This window comes from Sphaerodactylus townsendi, linkage group LG06 (assembly GCF_021028975.2).
Source record: "Sphaerodactylus townsendi isolate TG3544 linkage group LG06, MPM_Stown_v2.3, whole genome shotgun sequence".
NCBI lineage: Eukaryota > Metazoa > Chordata > Lepidosauria > Squamata > Sphaerodactylidae > Sphaerodactylus > Sphaerodactylus townsendi.
Window position 1 is genome coordinate 5933656 of NC_059430.1, and position 20611 is coordinate 5954266.

Genomic DNA, 20611 nt, shown 5'->3' on the forward strand with positions numbered 1-20611 from the left:
TCCTTCTTCTTCTTCTTCTTCTTCTTCTTCTTCTTCTTCTCCTTCTTCTTCTTCTTCTTCTTCTTCTTCTTCTTCTTCTTCTTCCATGAGTCCCTCAAGTGGTTTGTGACTGAGATTTAATCTGGGGACCTGGTGGCCACGCTGTAGCTTTGGTTGCCCGCCTGTCGTTGGGGCCTGATGCTCTCCTGGAATTGCACCAGGTCTCCAGCGATCAGTTGCCGTGGAGTAAATGGATGCTTTGGAGGGGAGACTCTAAGCCATTATGCCCCACTGAAGTCCCCCCCCAAAAAAACCCCATTCCTTCCTCAAACACCACCCCCAAATCTGCAGAAGTTTCCTGAGTCACTCACCTTGGTCACTCCTCACACCAGTGGCGTAGCAAGGGAGTACAGGGGGGCTGCAGCCCCAGGTGTCTCTTCCTTGGGGGCTCATTGCAGGGCCATGCTCCCCCCACACACATAACTTTGTGGAGAGTTGGGGGCAGGGGCAGCTGTGGGGGAGGGAGGGGGCGCAGCTCGCAGGGTGAGCCCCAGGTGCCGTTTTATAAATCTATGAGGGGTTGAACCAGGCCTGGTCGCCTATCTGGGTGCCCTGGACATTCCGTGCCACAGTTGCTAGCCCGCAGGAGAGCCGTTTTGGTGCAGTGGTTAGACTAGAACAGTGATGGCGAACCAATGGCACGGGTGCCAGAGGTGGCACTCAGAGCCCTCTCTGTGGCCACGTGCAAACAGAGTCACCCCCACCAACCCCACACACATCTAGGCTGGCCTGGGCTGCTGAGCTCGATTATTAGCATGAAACCTAAGACCTAGTTTTGGGGAAGCAGTGTAGGTAACCCTGTTAAGCGCTGTTAAACCCCACTGATTTTCATGCAAAGAACTAAAGTGCGATCCTTTACCTAGGAGTAAGCTCGGTTGCTGGTGATGGGGCTTGCTTCTGAGTAAACCCTCCTAGGGTCGTGATTCACTCGTTGGAAGAGTTGCACGGTTGCTTCAAAGCAAAGCCACCAACAACCACCAAGCTTACTCCTGAGTAACGCACGCCTCCATTCCAACCGTTTTTTCTGAACTGAAACCTCAGTATTCAGGTTAAATTGCCGTGTTGACACTTTGCAATAAATAAGTGGGTTTTGGGTTGCAGTTTGGGCACTCGGCCTCGAAAAGGTTCGCCATCACTGGACTAGAATCTGAGAGACCAGGTTCGAATCCCCACTCTGCCATTGAAGCTTGCTGGGGGGGGGGGTCCTTGGGCCCCTCATACTCTCTCAGGCTAGCCCACCTTGCAGGTTTGTTGTGAGGATAAAACAGAGGAGAAGAGAATGATGTAATCCACCGTGGGTCCCCCTCGAGGCAAAAGATGGAGGTGTAAATAAAGGGAATAAAGAAGAGGTGGAAAAGGAGGACCGGATCACCAACTGTCAAATCTGAGGAAGGCATCAGAGATACGTGGGTGGCAACTAAATACGGGGACCCGTGCTAAATTTGCCCTGGCGTGTGTGACGGAGCAGCCGAGTCTCGGGGACTGCCCAGTGCCAGCTCGAAGGGTGCAGTCGCACCTGTGGAACCGGAACCGGGAGGTTTTGAGTCATCCCTGCAGATTAGAGAAGGCAGCCGCTGAAACACACAAAAATGTGAGATACGCGAGAAACCTGCCGGCAGACCCAGGCAGACAGGAAAGGGAACCATTTTTGGCTGTGCAAACCAAAGGTCTGGGCTGGAATCGCAGGGCTCCCCGTGACTTCTCGTATTCTGGGCGCAGGGAGATCTAGAACCCGAGGTTCTCGAACGGCTGAGAACAGACTGCGGCTGCAAATCTAAAGGTGGGTCCCTACAAGACAAGGGGCTGGGCTTCTGCTTGGGATGCCAACTCTGGCTTGGGAAACTCCTGCTTCCTGTCCGTTGCTCGGAGAGCCAGCAGAATCGTGGGAGATTTCCAAGCTCTGCCTGGGGATCGGTCGGTCGAATTTCCGCAACACTTTCGGTGCCGGTTCAATAGATTCCAATCTAGTCCAATTGGTTCCAATCGCAGAATTTTCCGCTTCTTGGCTGCACGGTTCTGAAGTGTTTTTAGGGTTAGGACAGTAAAGGGGCTAAACTAATCTGTGGGAGTCACGCTGGAATCATGGTGCAATCACGAAAAAGGCCTTGTCCCTGGTCGCTGCTCGCTTAACTGTGTGCGGCGTTCTCAGAACGGGAGGGGCCGATTCTGCAAAAGTCTAGAAAAGTTTTGTCTAGAGGTGACGGCTCTCGGGTTCGAGGGGAGATGGAATTAGAGAGCAGAGCAGCCTGCCCAGACGCAGCAGGTCAAACGAGTAGCATTTTGGATTAGAGTCCTCAGTCTCCAGGTAGGGCTTGAAGATCTCGCAGAATTAAAGCTGGTCTCTGGACTGTAGAGCAGTGATGGCGAACCTTTTCGAGACCGAGTGCCCAGATTGCAACCCCAAACCCACATATTCATCGCAAAGCGCCAACACGGCGATTTAACCTGAATATTGAGGTTTTCGTTTAGAAACGCGTTACTCGGGAGTAAGCTTGGTGAAGCAACCGGGCAACGCGTCGAATGGGTGAATCACGACCCTAAGAGGGTTTACTCGGAAGCAAGTCTCATTGCCAGCAACCGAGCTTACTCCCAGGTAAACGATTGTGCCCAGGCCAGCCTAGATGTGTGTGGGGGACTCTGTGCACACGTGCCCACAGAAAGGGCTCTGAGTGCCACCTCTGGCACCCGTGCCATAGGTTCGCCACCACTGCTGTAGAGATTACCTCTCCTGGAGAAAATGGCTGCTTTGAATGAGGGGGCGCTATGGCTGGACTCTGCTGAGCCCCCTCCCCAAGCCCGGCCCTCCCAAGATTCCACTCTAGGGTTGCCGGGGTGCCAACCTCCTGGGGCTGCCTGGGGATCATCTGAAATTAGGTCATAGTTATTGGATTTTTTTTTGGTAAATGATGGTATTATTATTATTATGCTGTCATGCGACATTCAGTGATATTCTTTGCCATGCGCACTGTTATGATTCTTGTTACCTTGTTTATACTGTCACATTTCATGCTATTGTGTTATGTTTATTGACGTTTCCCATTTCGTGATGTTATGCTTATATTTTTTACCATGGGTGATATTACGATTATTGTTATTTACGGCTTATATTGCTTAGGCTTATAGTCCTTGCTATTTCATAATGTTAATCTAATTGCTGTTTTGTTGATTGACTATGACCCATGATGTTTGCTGTTTATATTATTGTTGTTTGCTACCCTGAGCCCTACTGGTGAGGGGGCACGACGGGGGCGTGGCCAGGCATTCTGGGGACGGGGCATTCCTGGGCGGGGCTGTGGCAAGGATGTAGCCGCTGCGCCGGTCCTTGGGCGGGAAACGAATGCACGCAGGCGCAGGCTGCCACGCACGCCGGTGCACCTTCTGCTAGACTGCTTCAAGTTCTGCGCGCTACTGCTGAGAGGAGGGGGGCAACTAAGGCAAAAATCACGGGGCAAAATCACCCATTAGTAACCCCCTCTCGGCACACACAAATAATTAGTAGCCTACTCTCGGGAACCTGTGAGAACCTGCTGGATCCCACCTCTGGTTATAAATCGAATTAATCAATCAATCAATCAACTACTACGGCAGGGGCTGATGGGAATTGTAGTCCACAAACATCTGGAGAGCCGCAGGTTGCAGACCCCTGCTCTAACTCCTTTGATGCTATGCAACACTTTTCAGAGAGCGAGAAAGACCAAGGGTGAAATGTAAAATCCCAGGGACTCCGTCTGGGAAGAAGGCAACGGTGACGTGTCGCGCTCTGACGCCGGCAACAGGATCCAGTCCTTCCTGGGCCCACAGCCAGGCAAGTCGCCTTCTTCTACCTCTCGCCGGCTGGCAGGGCTGGCGTCCCTCCCTCCCACCTTCTCTAAGGCACAAACCTGCCCAGCCGGAGCCTTGCCCAAGATCCCCGAGTGGGCGTGAGCGGCAGGCCAGCCACGAGCCTCTCCCAGCGGAGCGGAAGGAAGCGCCGGCAGCGTGTCCCGGCCCACGCTTGGGTGCCGGACGGAGGCCCCTCCGATGCCAGAGGTCTTGTGTAGGCATGCTATCTTAGAGATGGCGTGGGATGCCGCTTGAGCCAGGAGCCGGCAAAAGGAACTCCTTCAACCTGTAGCACTGTAGCAGATGCCGTCCGTTTTATGTAGAACTAGCGTCCCAGTGGTGCTCGTGGGCACCATGATGCCACCAACACCTTTCCTGGAGTCCAAGTGTTTTTAGAAAGCAAGTGAGGCTTTCGTCCAGCAAAGCTTTGATTAGATGTGCAATTTTTTAAAATAAGCATAAGCATAAGCATTTTATTGTCATTGTGCACGCACAACGAAATTTACAGCAGCATTCCCCGATGCACACAATGTCAGACTCATACCCCATCCTCCCTTTCCCCTTCCTCCACTCATCCCTACACAGCCCCAAACACATCAACACGAAGCCACGGAGTTCAGCATAGCCACAGCTCTAGAGTAGAAGCTGTCTCTAAGCCTCTTGGTCGTAGTTTTGATAGATCTGTATCATCTGCCCGATGGTAACAGTTCAAAAAGAGCGTGTGCTGGATGAGACGGGTCTCTCGGAATATTTTGGGCTTTTTTTAGGCTTCGGGAATTATAGAGTTCTTCCAAGGAGGGGAGAGGGCAGCCGATAATCCTCTGCGCAGGAGTGATCGCCTTTTGGAGCGCCTTCCTATCCGCCACTGTGCAACTGGAGAACCACAGGTTAAGACACTCTCTATAGCACAGTGGTAAAAGGACACCAGGAGTTTTCCATCCAGTTGTTGTTTCCTTAAAAGTCTCAGATAGTACAGTCTTTGCTGGGCCTTCTTATCCACCGCGGCAGTCTGAACGCCCCAGGTCAGGTCCTCTTTAATCATGACGCCCAGAAATTTAAAATGTTGCTTTAGCAGCAGCTGACACCCCGATGTACGAATCGGCGCTGCATGACTGAGGGTGAGCTGTCGCAAACATTGAGTGGCTGGCTCCGCCTCATCTGGCGGCCATTTTGTGGCTTCGCCCACCACACCATGTAAGAAGTCCAAAGACGTCCACAGGCTCCTAAAAGCGGGTTCTGTCAGATATATTTTTTTTTGAGAAGCAAGCCCTTATTGGCATAGACAACAGTACAACAGTAATAAAAAACAGATTAAAAAGCATATACAATGCAGGTCGAAGGAAATCTGCTGGCGTCTAGTAATTTCCAGGAGAAAGTCTGCCACTATCGTACAGAGAGAAGGATCAGGGTTGTCCAACAGGAAGTGTCATCTAATTAAATTGGGGAGATGGGGTAAATGTAAAGGAGTAAGATTCACATACTTGGATCTGATTTCCTTGAATCTGAGACAGTGTAGTAATTGGTGGGCCAGAGATTCAACTGAGCCATCGTTACATGGGCACAATCTTTTAGCCTTTTCTTGCTTATTAAATTGGCCATGTAACAAGGCAGAAGGCATAACATTAAACCTGGCGAGCATTATGGCTCTCCTTTGAGCAGGGTTTATTAAGCAATACAGGTAATGTGCCAAGTGGCCCCGTTCAAATGGGAGAGAAAAATACAGGGGGGAACACGTTTTCTTGGCTGCGGTGATTAGGGTAGAGAACTCTCTATCCAATAGTTGTTCTGTCAGATATTAAAGATCACAGAGAGCAGGGCTAGCAAATGTCTTAGACAGCCATTTCAGCACTCGTTACAAGGCAATTGCATTTCTAATCAGATTTATTTTCGGGACTTATTATTTACTTTTTTTATACCCTGCCTTTTTACCCCCAATGGCGACCCAAAGTGGCTCACAGCCATCTGCTCTCCTCCATTTTATCCTCACACTAACGCTGTGAGGTAGGTGAGGCCCAAGGTCACCATGTGAGCGGCCATGGCAGAAGTGGGGATTCAAACCTTCATCCTCCAGATTGTAGTCCAGTACCTTAACTGTGACACCCCACTGACTCCCTTGGTTTTTAGAATCGGTTGGTGACATCTTCGGAGGTGTGATAACATCCGGCATGAGTTTCGGCTTCTTGGCGTGCAAAGCTTTTTTTTGGCTTTTGAGTAAGGTGACCAGATGGTCACCTTTGTGAACCGGGACAAGTGGGCGGCCGTGCGCGCGCACAGCTGCAGGAGCACGGCCTTCTGGGGCGCTCCCGTTTACTCAGAAGGGCGGGAAACGGCAGTGCCCCAGAAGGCCGTGCTCCTGCGGCCGCGGGAGGCTGCCGCACTGCCTTGCGCCGCAGAAGGCAGTGCGGCAGCCTTCAAAAAAATCGGGAGAATTGAAATAACCCGCGGGACGCGGGACAAATTGTTTGAAGGCGGGACTGTCCCGCCAAAAGCGGGACGTCTGGTCAGCCTACTTTTGAGAATTGTTTTTCCTTTGAGCTTTTGGGAAGGGTGGGATAAAAAAATATTTGGAAGATAAATAAAAGGGTCTGGGGAAAAACTGTGGGCTTGGATCCAAAAACCATTCCTGCGGAACTTCATTCATTTATTTAGGACAGGGTTCGGCAACCTTTACCACCTGAAGAGCCATTTGGACCCATTTTCCATGGCCCCTTGTCTCTACAATGGTGATAACTCTGGTCAGCCATCCTGGATCACAGGCACATGGGGGGAAATGGCGCCTAAGCAGCAGTGGCGTAGGAGGTGAAGAGCTCGTGTATCTAATCTGGAGGAACCGGGTTTGATTCCCAGCTCTGCCGCCTGAGCTGTGGAGGCTTATCTGGAGAATTCAGATTAGCCTGTGCACTCCCACACACGCCAGCTGGGTGACCTTGGGCTAGTCACAGCTTCTCGGAGCTCTCTCAGCCCCACCCACCTCCCAGGGTGTTTGTTGTGAGGGGGGAAGGGCAAGGAGATTGTCAGCCCCTTTGAGTCTCCTGCAGGAGAGAAAGGGGGGATATAAATCCAAACTCCTCCTCCTCCTCCTCCTCCTCCTCCTCTTCTTCTTCTCCTTCTCCTTCTCCTTCTTCTCCTTCTCCTTCTAAGGCAGAGGTCTTCAAACTATGGCCCTCCAGATGTTCAGGAACTACAATTCCCATCAGCCTCTGCCAGCATGGCCAAGTAGCAGGGCTGATGGGAATTGTAGTTCCTGAACATCTGGAGGGCCATAGTTTGAAGACCCCTGTTCTAAGGTAACATCTGCTCTGGACGCCCCCCACCCCACCCCACCCTGCCACCCCCGCCCCCATTCTTACGTTTGGAAGCCAGCCTGCAGGGAAACGGGGGCGGGGGGCGGCAGTGGGGGGGTGGGGGGCGTGGCGGAAGCTGGCCTTCAGCCGTGGCAAACAACTCACACCCCAGCACAGGGGGAGCTGCCAGGCGCCGGCCAGGTCGCCGCACCGCAGGGACTTGGCTGGTGCCCGGTGCCCCCCACGGCATGCGCCCGGGGATGTGGGTTACCCCATATTCCCATTAGTGGTACGCCACTGTCCTATAATTGGCCATCCTGGAATACCTATAATTGAATGTGCACCACATCGCCGTGTGCAAGATACATTTGATGATTGAGGGACTGGAGCCCCTTCCTTATGTGGAGAGGCTGCAGCGTTTGGGACTCTTTAGTTTGGAGAGGAGACGTCTGAGGGGGGATATGATTGAAGTCTATAAAATTATGCATGGGGTAGAAAGTGTTGACAGAGAGAATTTTTTCTCTCTTTCTCACAATACTAGAACCAGGGGGCATCCATTGAAAATGCTGGGGGGGAGAATTAGGACTAATCAAAGGAAACACTTCTGCACGCAAGGTGTGATTGGTGTTTGGAATATGCTGCCACAGGAGGTGGTGATGGCCACTCACCTGGATAGCTTTAAAAGGGGCTTGGACAGATTTATGGAGAAGTCGATCTATGGCTACCAATCTTGATCCTCCTTGATCTGAGATTGCAAATGCCTTAGCAGACCAGGTGCTCGGAAGCAGCAGCAGCAGAAGGCCATTGCTTTCACCTCCTGCACGTGAGCTCCCAAAGGCACCTGGTGGGCCACTGCAAGTAGCAGAGAGCTGGACTAGATGGACTCGGGTCTGATCCAGCTGGCCTGTTCTTATGTTCTTATGACCACCTGTGGCATTATAATGTGAGAATTCCTGTCCACTGGGGCTTTGCAGTCCAAATCTAAAGAGCTGGCCAAGGTTCCCGTCTTTATTTCGGCAGAATGATGACATTTACTAGGCTGAGATCAGATGCCGTGGGATCTGGGCTACTAACGGAGGGCCTCTTTATACCTCAAGGGAAGGACTCTTCCGTCAGCACGAGAGGCAGCGGCGGGCTTTATTTTGGTCAAGGGAAGAAAGATTCTTTGTTAGCGGGACAACAAGAACCATCGTGGGATCTGATCCCGGCAGCTTCTATCCGTTTCGCTCCCGAGTGCAAGAAATGTTTGAATGGTTGTGTTTGGTGGCCGAGAGAGCTTGGAGGAAGAGAGATTCTTGCACTGGAACACATTTTATTTTTTAAAAAAATAAATCTTGTGTGTGAATATAGTTGAGATGCCAAGTGGGCATTGTTACCGCCGCAGGGAAATAAATATTTTCCTGAAGTCAGGTTGCCTGGCTACACTGGCTCCATGCCCGGACACAGAGACTTGTGTGGTTCAGAAGCCTCCATAAGGTTCACAAAGAACGTATATGTATGTTTGTGCCAATGCTATAGGGTTTCCCTTGTATTTGTGCCATTCTAGGATGTAATAAAAGCCCCTCTTAGTTGAGTTTATGCCTGCAGTTTAGGATTTTAGTTTAAGAAGGTTCTTCAGTTAGGTTAAGGTTCTATACACCATTATAGCTCATCTTCAGACAACAGAGAGGCTGCTATAGAAGGTGGGCCCTATGTTGTTACAATTCCCATCCCAATCTATGGCACTCCAGATGTTCATGGACTACAATTCCCATCCCAATCTATGGCACTCCAGATGTTCATGGACTACAATTCCCATCCCAATCTATGGCACTCCAGATGTTCATGGACTACAATTCCCATCCCAATCTATGGCACTCCAGATGTTCATGGACTACAATTCCCATCCCAATCTATGGCACTCCAGATGTTCATGGACTACAATTCCCAATTGGCCATGCTGGCAGGGGCTGATGGGAATTGTAGTCTATGAACATCTGGAGTGCCATAGATTTGCCACCGCTGCCCCAGGCCTAGACAGACACTTTAGCCACGACCAGCTGTCAATCAGTGCCTAACCCTGGCAGATCTTGGCTTTCATCTAGTCAGGCACTCACAGAACAAGCCACACCATAGTATGCAAAAAGGAATGCACTTTGCAAAAGCATAGGTGTCAAACTCGCGCCCCTCCAGGTGTTATGGACTACAGTTCCCATCATCCCCTGGCAGCATGATGGGAACTGTAGTCCATAACATCTGGAAGGCGCGTGTTTGACACCTGTGGCATCGAGGTTGCACAGGACTTCTTATCCTCTTCGGTTTAGGTGTCTGTTCTGACGGTCCCTCCCTCCTTCTCCTTGCAGGTTGGGGTCCCGGCAGCCTGCCACGCCGCCATGAGCTCCCAGCCCCGCCGCATCCGCCTGAAGCCCTGGCTGGTGGCCCAGGTGAACAGCGGCCAGTACCCAGGTCTCTGCTGGGTGGAAACGGAGCGCAAGCAGTTCTGCATCCCCTGGCGCCACGCCACGCGGCACACGCCCAACCAGGAAGACGAGAACACCATTTTCAAGGTCTGTGAGCTCCAGAGGGGGAAGCCTGGGCACCAATGCCCGTCCAACGTCTGCCCCCAAACGCGCACCTTGCGACATTCAAACAGCTGCAGAATGGGGAGGGTTGCCACACAGGGTGGGCGAGCTAGGGCATGAGTCCCGGTCGTTACTTGCTTAGGGGTGCTCAGGATGCCCCTTTGCAAAGCAGGAAGCCGTTGTCTCTCGGAGGGCTGATCTACCTGCCATTAAGCAGTATAGTGTCTAGACCATGGGTGGGCAATTATTTTTTCCATGGGGCTGCGTAAGAAACAGAAAATATTGTGGAGGGCCGGGGCAAAAGGCGGGGGGGGGGGGGCGAGGCACTTTGGAAAGCCCCACAGAAGCCGGCAGCCAAGGCAACCAGCTTCTGCTGGGCTTTCAAAGACGCCGAGCTCCCCAGCACGGCAGGGGGGACAGTCAGGGTCATCCGGCGGGCCGTATAATGCCCAGGTCTGGTCTAGACCATAGGTGTCGAACTCGCAGCCCTCCAGATGTTATGGACTATAGTTCCCATCATCCCCTGCCAGCATCGTGCTGGTAGGGGATGATGGGAACTGTAGTCCATAACATCTGGAGGGCCGCAAGTTCGACACCTATGGTCTAGACTGAGGGATGTAATTGCACCTCTCTACTCTGCATAGGTTTGACCTCACCTGGAATATTGTGTACAGTTGTGGGCACCGCAATTCAAGAAGGATATTGACAAGCTGGAACGGGTCCAGAGGAGGGCAACCAAAATGGTCAAAGGTCTGGAATCCAGGCCCTACGAGGAGAGACTTAGGGAGCTGGGGATGTTTGGAGAAGAGAAGGTTAAGGGATTTCATGATAGCCCTGTTTAGATATTTGAAGGGATGTCATGTTTGTGAGGGAGCAAGCTTGTTTTCTGCTGCTCCAGAGACTAGGACCAGGAGGAATGGGTTCAAGGTGCAGGAAAAGAGATTCCACCTCAACATCAGGAAGAACTTCCTGACGGTCAGGGCTGTTGGACAGTGGAATGCATTACCTCGGAGGGTTGTGGAGTCTCCTTCTTTGGAGGTTTTCAAAGAGAGGCTGGATGGCCATCTATCAGGAGTGCTTTGATTGTGTTTTACTGCATTGCAGGGGGTTGGACTGGATGGCCCTTGAGGCCTCTTCCAACTCTATGGCTGTTTCTGCACGCCCACGCTGCGGGGGTGCGCCGGCGTAAACGATGCCGAAGCACCCCCCGGGGCCGTTCGCACGGACAGTCCCGGTAGGGGTGGAGAAGACAACGCAGCCTGCACAGAGGCTGCACTGTCCCCCAAACGCCTTACCGTCCCTCCAGCCTTCCGGCGCGTTGCACAGGCCAGGGGACACGCCCCCCTGCCCTGCGTGACAGCTCTGGAGTCACGTCCCCGGCTTCCAGCGACGCTACCGGGAAGGCTGGAGGGATGGAAAGGCGCTCGGGAAAGGAGGGGGAGGGAAATGGCGCCTTCCAGCCGTTGCTTCGAAAAAAAACCCCAGAGCAAGGTTCGAAATAGCGCAGCTTCGCGTTGCTCGGAGGCTGCAGGTCCGCTGCTGCAATGCCGGCCATGTGAACGGTCTCCCAGGGACGCTGTTTTTAGCGTCCCTGGGACGCTGTATTTGACCCATGCGGAAAGGGCCTATGATTGTCATGCCCTTATATAAAGCCGTGGTGCGACCGCACTTGGAGTACTGTGTTCAGTTCTGGTCGCCACATCTCAAAAAGGATGTCGAAGAGATAGAAAAAGTGCAGAGAAGGGCAACGAGGATGATTGAAGGATTGGAGCACCTTCCTTATGAGGAGAGGCTGCAGCGTTTGGGACTCTTTATTTTGGAGAGGAGACGTCTGAGGGGGGATAGGATTGAAGTCTACAAAATTATGCATGGGGTAGAAAATGTTGACAGAGAGAAATTTTTCTCTCTTTCTCACAATACGAGAACCAGGGGGCATTCATTGAAAATGCTGGGGGGAAGAATTAGGACTAATCAAAGGAAACACTTCTTTACACAACGTGTGATCGGTGTTTGGAATATGCTGGCTGTGGAGGTGCAGGATGGCCACTCTCACCTGATAGCTTTAAAAGGGCTTGGACAGATTTATGGAGGAGAAGTCGATTTATGGCTACCAATCTTGATCCTCCTTGATCTCAGATTGCAAATGCCTTAGCAGACCAGGTGCTTGGGAGCAGCAGCAGCAACAGAAGGCCATTGCTTTCACCTCCTGCAGGTGAGCTCCCAAAGGCACCTGGTGGACCACTGCGAGTAGCAGAGAGCTGGACTAGATGGACTCGGGTCTGATCCAGCTGGCTTGTTCTTATGTTCTTATGATTCTAGGATTCCAAGCAGCAGTGGGTAGAAAAGGTCCAGTCTACCAATTCTTCTTAATGGTGGCTGGACCAGCCCTCCGGAGAGCTGGTGACCCATGAGTGAAAGTATTGGTAGACCTGGCCACTAGACAGATGGTTCCAAGGGGTGGGGGGAGACAAGTTGGCTCTGTGGAGGGGGGGGGCAATTTCAGTGCTTGCCTTGGACGTCATTTTCTGTAGATATGACCCTTATTGCAAAACTCCAGCTTCCATCTAGCGCTGGAGATCTCCTGAGATCTGAGATTACAACTGATCATTTTTCAGTTTTCAGCTCTCTTTTTTTTTTGCTCGTTGTAGGGGGGTTTTTTGGTCATAGGGCATGGAATCCAGAATTTCCTCTGGACATGCTCCAGCTTGTCAATATTCAGCGTGGGGCGGTGGTTAAGAGCAGGTGCACTCCAATCTGGGGGACTGGGTTTGATTCCCCGCTCTACCAAATGAACTGTGGAGGCTAATCTGGGGAACCAGGTTAGCTTGTGCATTCCTCACATGTCAGCTGGGTGACCTTGGGCTAGTCACGGTTCTTCAGAGCTCCCTCAGCCCCACCCACCTCTCAGGGTGTTTGTTGTAAGGGGGAGAGGGAAAGGAGATTGTAAGCCCCTTTGAGTCTCCTACAGCAAAGGGGGGATATAAATCCAAACTCTTCTTCTTCTCGAATTGCGGTGCTCAGAACTGGACACAGGGGAGGTCTGACCAATGCAGGATAGAGAGATACCATTACATCCCTTGATCTGGACACTATACTCCTATTGATGCAGCCCAGAATTGCATGGACTTTCTTGACTGCCATATCACACTGCTGACCCATGTTCAGTTTGTAGTCTATTGAGACTCCGAGATTTCTTTCATATATACTGTTGTCAAGTCAGGTGTCACCAGTGGTGGGATCCAAAAATTTTAGTAACAGGTTCCCATGGTGGTGGGATTCAAACTGTATGAGCCAGTGGGGCTGGGTAAGTACAACGGGCGTGGCCGGGCATTCCAGAGGCGGGTATTCTGCGGGGTGGCAAGGACGCAGCCGGCCACCGTCCTTAGGCTGGAAACGCACGCACTAAGCAGGCTGCCACGCGACCGGGTGCACCTCCTGCTAGATCAAGGCCAGTTCTTGCACGCCACCGCTTCGAGAGGGGCGTAACTAAGGCAAAGACCACGTGGCAAAATCACCAATTAGTAACCTCCTCTCGGCACACACAAATAATTTGTAACCTATTCTCGGGAACCTGTGAGAACCTGCTGGATCCCACCTCTGGGTGTCACCCATCCTGTATTAGTGCATTTCGTTTCTTCTGCCTAACTGTAGTATCTTGCATTTATCTCTGTTTAGATTCATGTTGTTAGTTTTGGCCCAACTCTCTAATCTGTCCAGGTCCTTTTGAATCCTGACTCTGTCCTCTGGGGTGTGAACTATCCCTCCTAATTTGGTATTATCTGCAAATTTGATTAACCCGCCCTCTATTTCATTATCCAAGTCATTGATAAAAATATTGAATAGCACTGGGCCCAGGACAGAACCCTGTGGCATTTCACTAGTCACTTCTTACAGATGTAATTGTAGGCGATACTATAGTAATTGTAGGGGGTTGGGAGCCTTGATGGGCGGTGAAGGTGGCCCATAAACAGGACTGGCATAAATTTGCAGGCCTGGGCGAAAGAGACGGGCAAGTACAATCCATAAGTGGACGGAAATCGACTCTCCCGCCAAGTGGAAAGCCAACTTGCGCTGCGCCCTCAACAAGAGCCGGGAGTTCAACCTCATTTACGACGGGACCAAAGACACCCCCATGCAGCCGTACAAGATCTACGAGGTCTGCGATGTGCCACAGCCGAACGGAGGTATCAGCCGGCCCGAGTAGCCTCAACTCTCCCCTCTCTCCTTTCTGAAACTCCCTTTCCGGCGGTTTCTCTTCTTTGATGCTGTGTAGGAAGCCAAATACAAAGCCCGTGCCTGGTTTGATAACAGCTTTCCACCTGATCCCATTTCCTCCTTGTGAGAATTGTGATGGCAGTAGGTTTAGATTCCTGGGGTTGCGATCCTATGGATCTGTTCATCTTGCGCTTAAAAGGTTTCCTCACGTCATAAAAGATTGTCAGGAACAAACCCGTTACTTCATATGGTTCACATGCCATTCAGTGTCTTTTCTTTCCACGGACAAACAGGTGCGGCAGGTTTTGAAACACTAGGGAATCCTGCTTTGCCAACAATAACAGCAGGCCAAAAACGGCTGAGCCAGCTGGTGTAGTGAGTAGAGTGTTGACCTGGGAAGACCCAGAATCGGATTCTTCTTAGCTGTAAAACTCATTGGAATAATGGGACAGTTGCATTCTCTAGCCTACCACGCAAGGTGGTTGTTAAGGTGAAATGGAGGCAGGGAGAATGGGGAACTCCTCTGAAGAAAGGTGGAGTAAAAATGTGACAGGCTGTGTCTCCTTCAACTCTTTGGGGGGAAAGTATCTGGATTGTATTTAGGGAATCTCACATTCTCCTTGCTGATCTTTTCTATCTTCTTTCTCTCCATCCCTCTCTCCTCTCCGCCGGGCTGGCCAAGGACCCAAACGCCCCAAGCACTCTCAGTGCCGTCCTCAGTGAAATCAGTGTGGCGCAGTATTTAGAATGTTGGACCAGGCTTGCGGAGTCCTGGGTTCGAATTTTCACTCAGTCACAGTGGTCCTTGGGCTGCGTGTGGGCTCTCTCTCTCTCGTCTCTCTGTCAGCCAAATCCACCTTACAAGGCTGTTGTGAGGTTAGAATAGAGGAAAGGGAGCCAAATGCAAATGAGTTCTGGGAGGCCCGCCCCTGGATTATTTGCCAATCCACAAAGGATTTGAACTCGCATCTCTCACCTCTTCTGTCACATAAACCCACCTGCTGAAATTTCGGGGGCAGCTCACGCTGCTAGTCCGGGGTTCCCCAACTTTCTGAGCCTGCTGGCACCTTTGGGATTCTGACTCATGACGGGGAGTGCAGCCACAAAATGGCTGGCACAGGGGGCGGAATCAGCCACAAAATGGCTGCCGGGGGGGCAGAGCCAGGCACAAAATGGCTGCCACAGGGGGTGGAGCCAGCCACAAAATGGCTGCTGAGGGGCAGAGCCAGCCACAAAATAGCTGCCACAGGGGGTGGAGTCAGCCACAAAATGGCTGCCACAGGGGGTAGAGTCAGCCACAAAATGGCTAGCGGGGAGCAGAGCCAGCCACAAAATGGCTGCCACAGGGGATGGAGTCAGCCACAAAATGGCTGCCACAGATTACCTTCAGCCACACGATGAAGATCCTTATACTGTGGTGGGCCAGTTGTTGTCAAAGCAACCGAATCAGCACTGCCAATCAAATGCCCAGTGGCCTTGCAGGGCAAAACCTTCACCTGACCACACCCAGTGTTTACAAATACTTGGGGGGCACCCTGGTGGAGACCCCCTGCTCTAGTCCCTGGTTTTTAAGCCTTCCATCCAGGATTCAAATAATTTAACAACCGGTTCCGAAAGGACTCAGTGGTGGGATGACAACCATCCTCTGAACTAGGCAAAAAGTTAGCTGCCGGTTCTACCAAATAAGTACGAATAGGCTCAACCACTGCTTCCATCCCTCTACGCCATCGCAGTCGACCATCGCTCTCCGATAGATTATTACAGTCTCATCAGCCCCTGCCAGCATCATGCTGGCAGGGGCTGATGGGAACTGCAGTCCATAACATCTGGAGGGCCGCAAGTTCAGCACCTATGCTTTACGCTCATCCTGGGCCTCCCCAATGCCTGAGTGCCCGTCCGTCATCCTGCAAATGTAAACGTGCGGCTGGTGGTCCCCTGGAAAAGGTGATCCTTTCCCCCCTACCCAGAGCATCCTGCTAATAGTGGGTGGGAAGGGGTTGCGTGGACGCCACCAGCAGCAGCTCCTTTTGTCCGTGCTTTTTCCATACCATAAAAGCTGTCTATCCTACAGAATCCTTTGCTGGAGAGGAGCACGCTGGAGGTGAAGAGGAGGAAGAGGAGGTAAGGATCGGTGGATAATTAGTTGCTAAGGTAGTTTGCCTGCTAGAGCAGTGGTGGCGAACCTATGGCACGGGTGCCAGAGGTGGCACTCAGAGCCCTCTCTGTGGGCACACGCAAACAGAGTGCCCCCCACACACACACATCTAGGCTGGCCTGGGCCGCTGGGCTCGATTATTAGCATGAAACCTAAGACCTGGTTTTGGGGAAGCAGTGTAGGTCACCCTGTCAAGCGCTGTTAAACCCCACTGATTTTCATGCGAAGAACTAAAGAGCGATGCTTTACCTGGGAGTAAGCTCGGTTGCGGGCAATGGGGCTTGCTTCTGAGTCAACCCTCCTAGGGTCGTGATTCACCCGTTGGAAGAGTTGTACGGTTGCTTCAAAGCAAATCCACCGACTACCACCAAGCTTACTCCCGAGTAACGCACGCCTCAGAGCCAACCATTTTTTCTAAACGAAAACCTCAGCATTCGGGTTAAATTGCCGTGTTGGCACTTTGCAATAAATCAGCGGGTTTTGGGTTGCAATTTGGGCACTCGGTCTCGGTCTCGAAAAGGTTCGCCATCACTGTGCTAGAGGCAATCGTGGGGTTCCCAGGGCTGCGGGGTAGCAGTGCAAAACGGCGCCCGGAGCTCACCTGATTCCTGCCTCCCCCTAGCTGCCCCCTGCCCCCAAACTCCACAAGGAGCTCAGGAGTGGGACCAGCCAGGCCCACCCCACCCCCAAACTCCATGTGGTGTTCGGTAGCAGCGCGAGGGCCCGTCTTATGCCTGCCTCACCTTGGCCTGGTCTAGCTTTAAACTGCTTTAAAGCTCAAAACTTTCAGTTCAAAGTTTGCTGATTAGCTCTAGCTTTATACCATTGGCTCCGCCCCCCAGAGTTCCACCTCCAAAGGTTAGGGGCGGGGCGAGCACCACTGGTTGTCATTCAACTGCATCTCTGCCCTAAACTTCACAGGGAGTTTGGGAGTGGGGCACAGTTGCGAGGGGGGTGACCCACAGTGTGCCCCCCCACATGACGGTGGGACGTAGTGCCCGGGGCTCTATCCCCTTGTCCCAACCCTGCTACACCAGTGTCCCTGTGATTGTGCGAATGCAGTGACTCCGACTGGTGTGACGATTCAGCAGAACATTCGAGTCCACGCTTTGCAAAGAGTCCCACGGCTCGCCTTTTGTAAACAGGATCACAGTATCAAATAGTAAAGCCAGTGGCATGTGTCAAGAAGGACAGCCTCCCCACCCAGAACAACCTCAGCTGCACCTATCAAGCAAAATCCACCCCCCGCACCAACAGCACTGGCTGAATCCATTGAGCTGTGGTGGAGTCATGAATGTCTGGAGCAAAAATGAAGCTGTGGCCGGACAGAAGGCAGGGGGTTGGTTGAGGTCCCAGTGAAGACGGGGGCAGCACAAAGAGGAAACTGCGAAGCAGAATGCTGGTGCTTTTGCCCCGATTCTCTGCTTAAAAACAGAAGGAGCAACCGAGGGCAGTTCTGGATGGCCATAGCAAGCCTTTATTGGCATAGACAACAGTACAACAATAATTAAAAAACAGATTAAAAAGCATATACAATACAGGAAATAAATGTTAGGTCGAAGGAAATCTATTGGCGTTTAGTAATTTCCAGGAGAAAGTCTGCCACTATCATACAGAGGGAAGGATCAGGATTGGCCAACAAGTAGTGTAATCGAATTAAATCGGGGAGATGGGGTAAATGTAAAGGAGTAAGATTCACATACTTGGATCTTGATTTCCCTCTTGAATCTGAGACAGTGTAGTAATTGGTGGGCCAGAGATTCAACTGGAGCCATCGTTATTTGGCACAATCTTTTAGCCTTTTCTTGCTTGTTGAATCTGCCATGTAACAAGGCAGAAGGCATAACATTAAACCTGGCAAGCATTATGGCTCTCCTTTGAGCAGGGTTTATTAAGCAATACAGGTAGTGCCATGTGGCCCCGTTCAAATGGGGAGAGAAAAATACAAGGGGGAGCACGCTTTCTTGGCTGCGGGGATTAGGGTAGAGAACTCTGTCCAATAGTTGACCTTTTAATTTCTATAAGCTTCTGAATAGGAAAAAGGGCCAAGTGAATCCACCGACAGTCCAATAGAGCCCATTTTTTTCTTCTTCAATTATGGAAAACCAGGGGTTGGAATGGGTGTCAGAGAGCAGACGGTGGACCAGGGAATTACAGTCCAAGAGAAAATGAATTCGCAGCCCAGTTCTGGATGGAAGGGCTGGTAGAGAAGCACTGAAAGACTTTGGGAGCCAGCGCGATGTAGCAGTTAAGAGCAGGTGGATTCTAATCTGTAGAACCGATTTGATGCCCCACTCCTAAGTGGCAGAGGCTTATCCAGATGTGTTTCCGCACTCCTACATTCCTGCTGGGTGACCTTGGGCCAGTCACAGTTCTCTCTGAACTCTCTCGGCCCCACCCACCTCACAAGGGGTCTTGTTGTGGGGAGAGGAAGGGAAAGGAGCTTATAATATAAGCCACCTTGAGTCTCCTTGCAGGAGAGAAAGGGGAGATATAAATCTTGTCGTCTGTCGATCGCTAATATCAGTTGCTTGATTTGCAGTTGCAGAAGATGATGCCGACGTTGAAGATTGCAGGTGGGTGTTGGGACTGCCGGGGGGGGGGAGTGGAAGAGTGGAAGAGAGGGCAACTCTGGGGGAGGAGATGTCGGGTGGAACGGGGGGCGGGGGTGCTGACTATTTGTGCAGGGAGATTCATAGAAAAGGATTATAGAGCTGGAAGGGGCCATACAGGCTATCTAGTCCAGCCCCCTGCTCAATGCAGAATCAGCCCAGACTGCGACTCTCCAGATGTTGGCAGGGACTGATGGGAATTGTAGTCCATGAACATCTGGAGAGCCGCAGGTTGCAGACCGCTGGCCCAGAGCATCCTGGGCGAGTGTTTGTCTAGCCCAGTGGTGGCGAACCTTCGGCACTCCAGATGTTATGGACTACAATTCCCATCAGCCCCTACTCTCTCCTCCCTTCCAAAAAATTGCCAGCAGAGGCGTATTGACAGAAAATGGCGCCCGGGGCAAGACATTATTGCAAGCCCCTCTCCGCTGCGCTTAATCTCTATTTATGGTCTCCGTGTTTCCACCTCTATCGGAGGACGCACCCAGAGGTGGGATCCAGCAGGTTCTCACCAGTTCTCGAGAGTGGGTTACTAATTATTTGTGTGTGCCGAGAGGGGGTTACTAATTGGGTCTGCTTTTCCGTTAGAAATCCCATTAGGTCCAAAAATCATAAAGTCCTGTTGTTTCCTATGTGGCTGGTTAGCGAAGGTAGAAAACGGGATAATTCTCCCTGTTGGGCTGTTTTAAACACATGTTTTAGAAATATGGTCAAGTTCCTTGTTTCAGGAAAGTCTCCTTCTTTTGATTTCTAGAAACAAAATTAAGTATTTGAAAGTATTAAGTATTTGACAGGCAGTCAATTAGAGGAGAAGTAGTTGTTTCTGTTGGCAGTAGACGATAGGACTTACTAGAATGAGTTTAAATTATGGACAGAAAGATACCAGCTGGAATTTAGGAACTTTTTTGTTTACAGTAAGAGTTTTTTACAGTCACAGAGAAATGATTAATGCCCCGCCCCCAGGAATGCCCGGCCACGCCCCCCGTCGTGCCCCGCCCAGCCCCATTGGCGCTACGCCACTGTTTGAATCCCACCACCATGGGAACCTGTCACTAAAGTTTTTGGATCCCACCACTGGTACAAGGTCTTTCTTTGCCAACTTAGGTTTCATTCTGTATTTGCAAAATAATAGGCAGAGAATGTCTCTGCTTTGCACTTTGTTTGTTTCCATTGCCCGGCAAAAACCAACCTGGCTGTGATTCCTTTTCCTAAGTCTTAAAGAAACCGGAGTCAGCAGACAGCGGGGCGGGGGGGGGGGGGGGGGGGATACCAGTATGTTTGAAAGGTGAACCAAACCTCGACACAAGAGGCGTCCTTCTTAACAAACGGAGCCAATTATGTAAAGGGTTAAGCACGGTGTTTCTCGCACGCCCTGACCTGGATGATCTGGACTAGCCTGATCTTGTTGGGTCTCAGGAGCCAAACCTCTACGAGGCCTACAGCTTAGTGCCTTAAAGCCCGTTCAGGTGTCGATTCCTGCTTAGGGAGACTTCCGGTTTGAGGCTTGTGATCATAGCCAGCCACCCACCCAGCCAGCACCTTTTTAAGCATAAGCATTTTATTGTCATTGTGCACGCACAACGAAATTTGCAGCAGCATTCCTCGATGCACACAATTCCAGACTCATACCCCACCCTCACTTTCCCCTTCCTCCACCCATCCCTACACAGCCCCAAACACATCAACACGAAGTTTAGCATCGCCACAGCTCTAGAGTAGAAGCTGTCTCTAAGCCTCTTTGTCCTAGTTTTGATAGACCTGTATCGTCTGCCGGATGGTCACAGTTCAAAAAGAGAGTGTGCTGGATGAGACGGGTCTCTCAGAATATTTTGGGCTTTCTTTAGGCTTCGAATCATAGAGTTCTTCCCAGGAGGAGAGGGCAGCCGATAATCCTCTGTGCAGGAGCTGATCACCCTTTGAGCT

The 20611-nt window shown here is 51.4% G+C and overlaps 1 protein-coding gene across 1 annotated transcript in view; it reads left to right on the forward strand.

Annotated features, from left to right (window-relative positions):
- The window catches only part of IRF5 (interferon regulatory factor 5), a 59532-nt gene that overhangs the window by 27163 nt on the left and 11758 nt on the right, over positions 1-20611 (forward strand). Inside the window, 5 exon segments of the mRNA XM_048500322.1 lie at positions 9488-9691; positions 13697-13738; positions 13740-13890; positions 15993-16042; positions 18619-18652. Coding sequence (XP_048356279.1) covers positions 9518-9691; positions 13697-13738; positions 13740-13890; positions 15993-16042; positions 18619-18652 — 451 coding nt within the window. The 5' untranslated portion in view covers positions 9488-9517.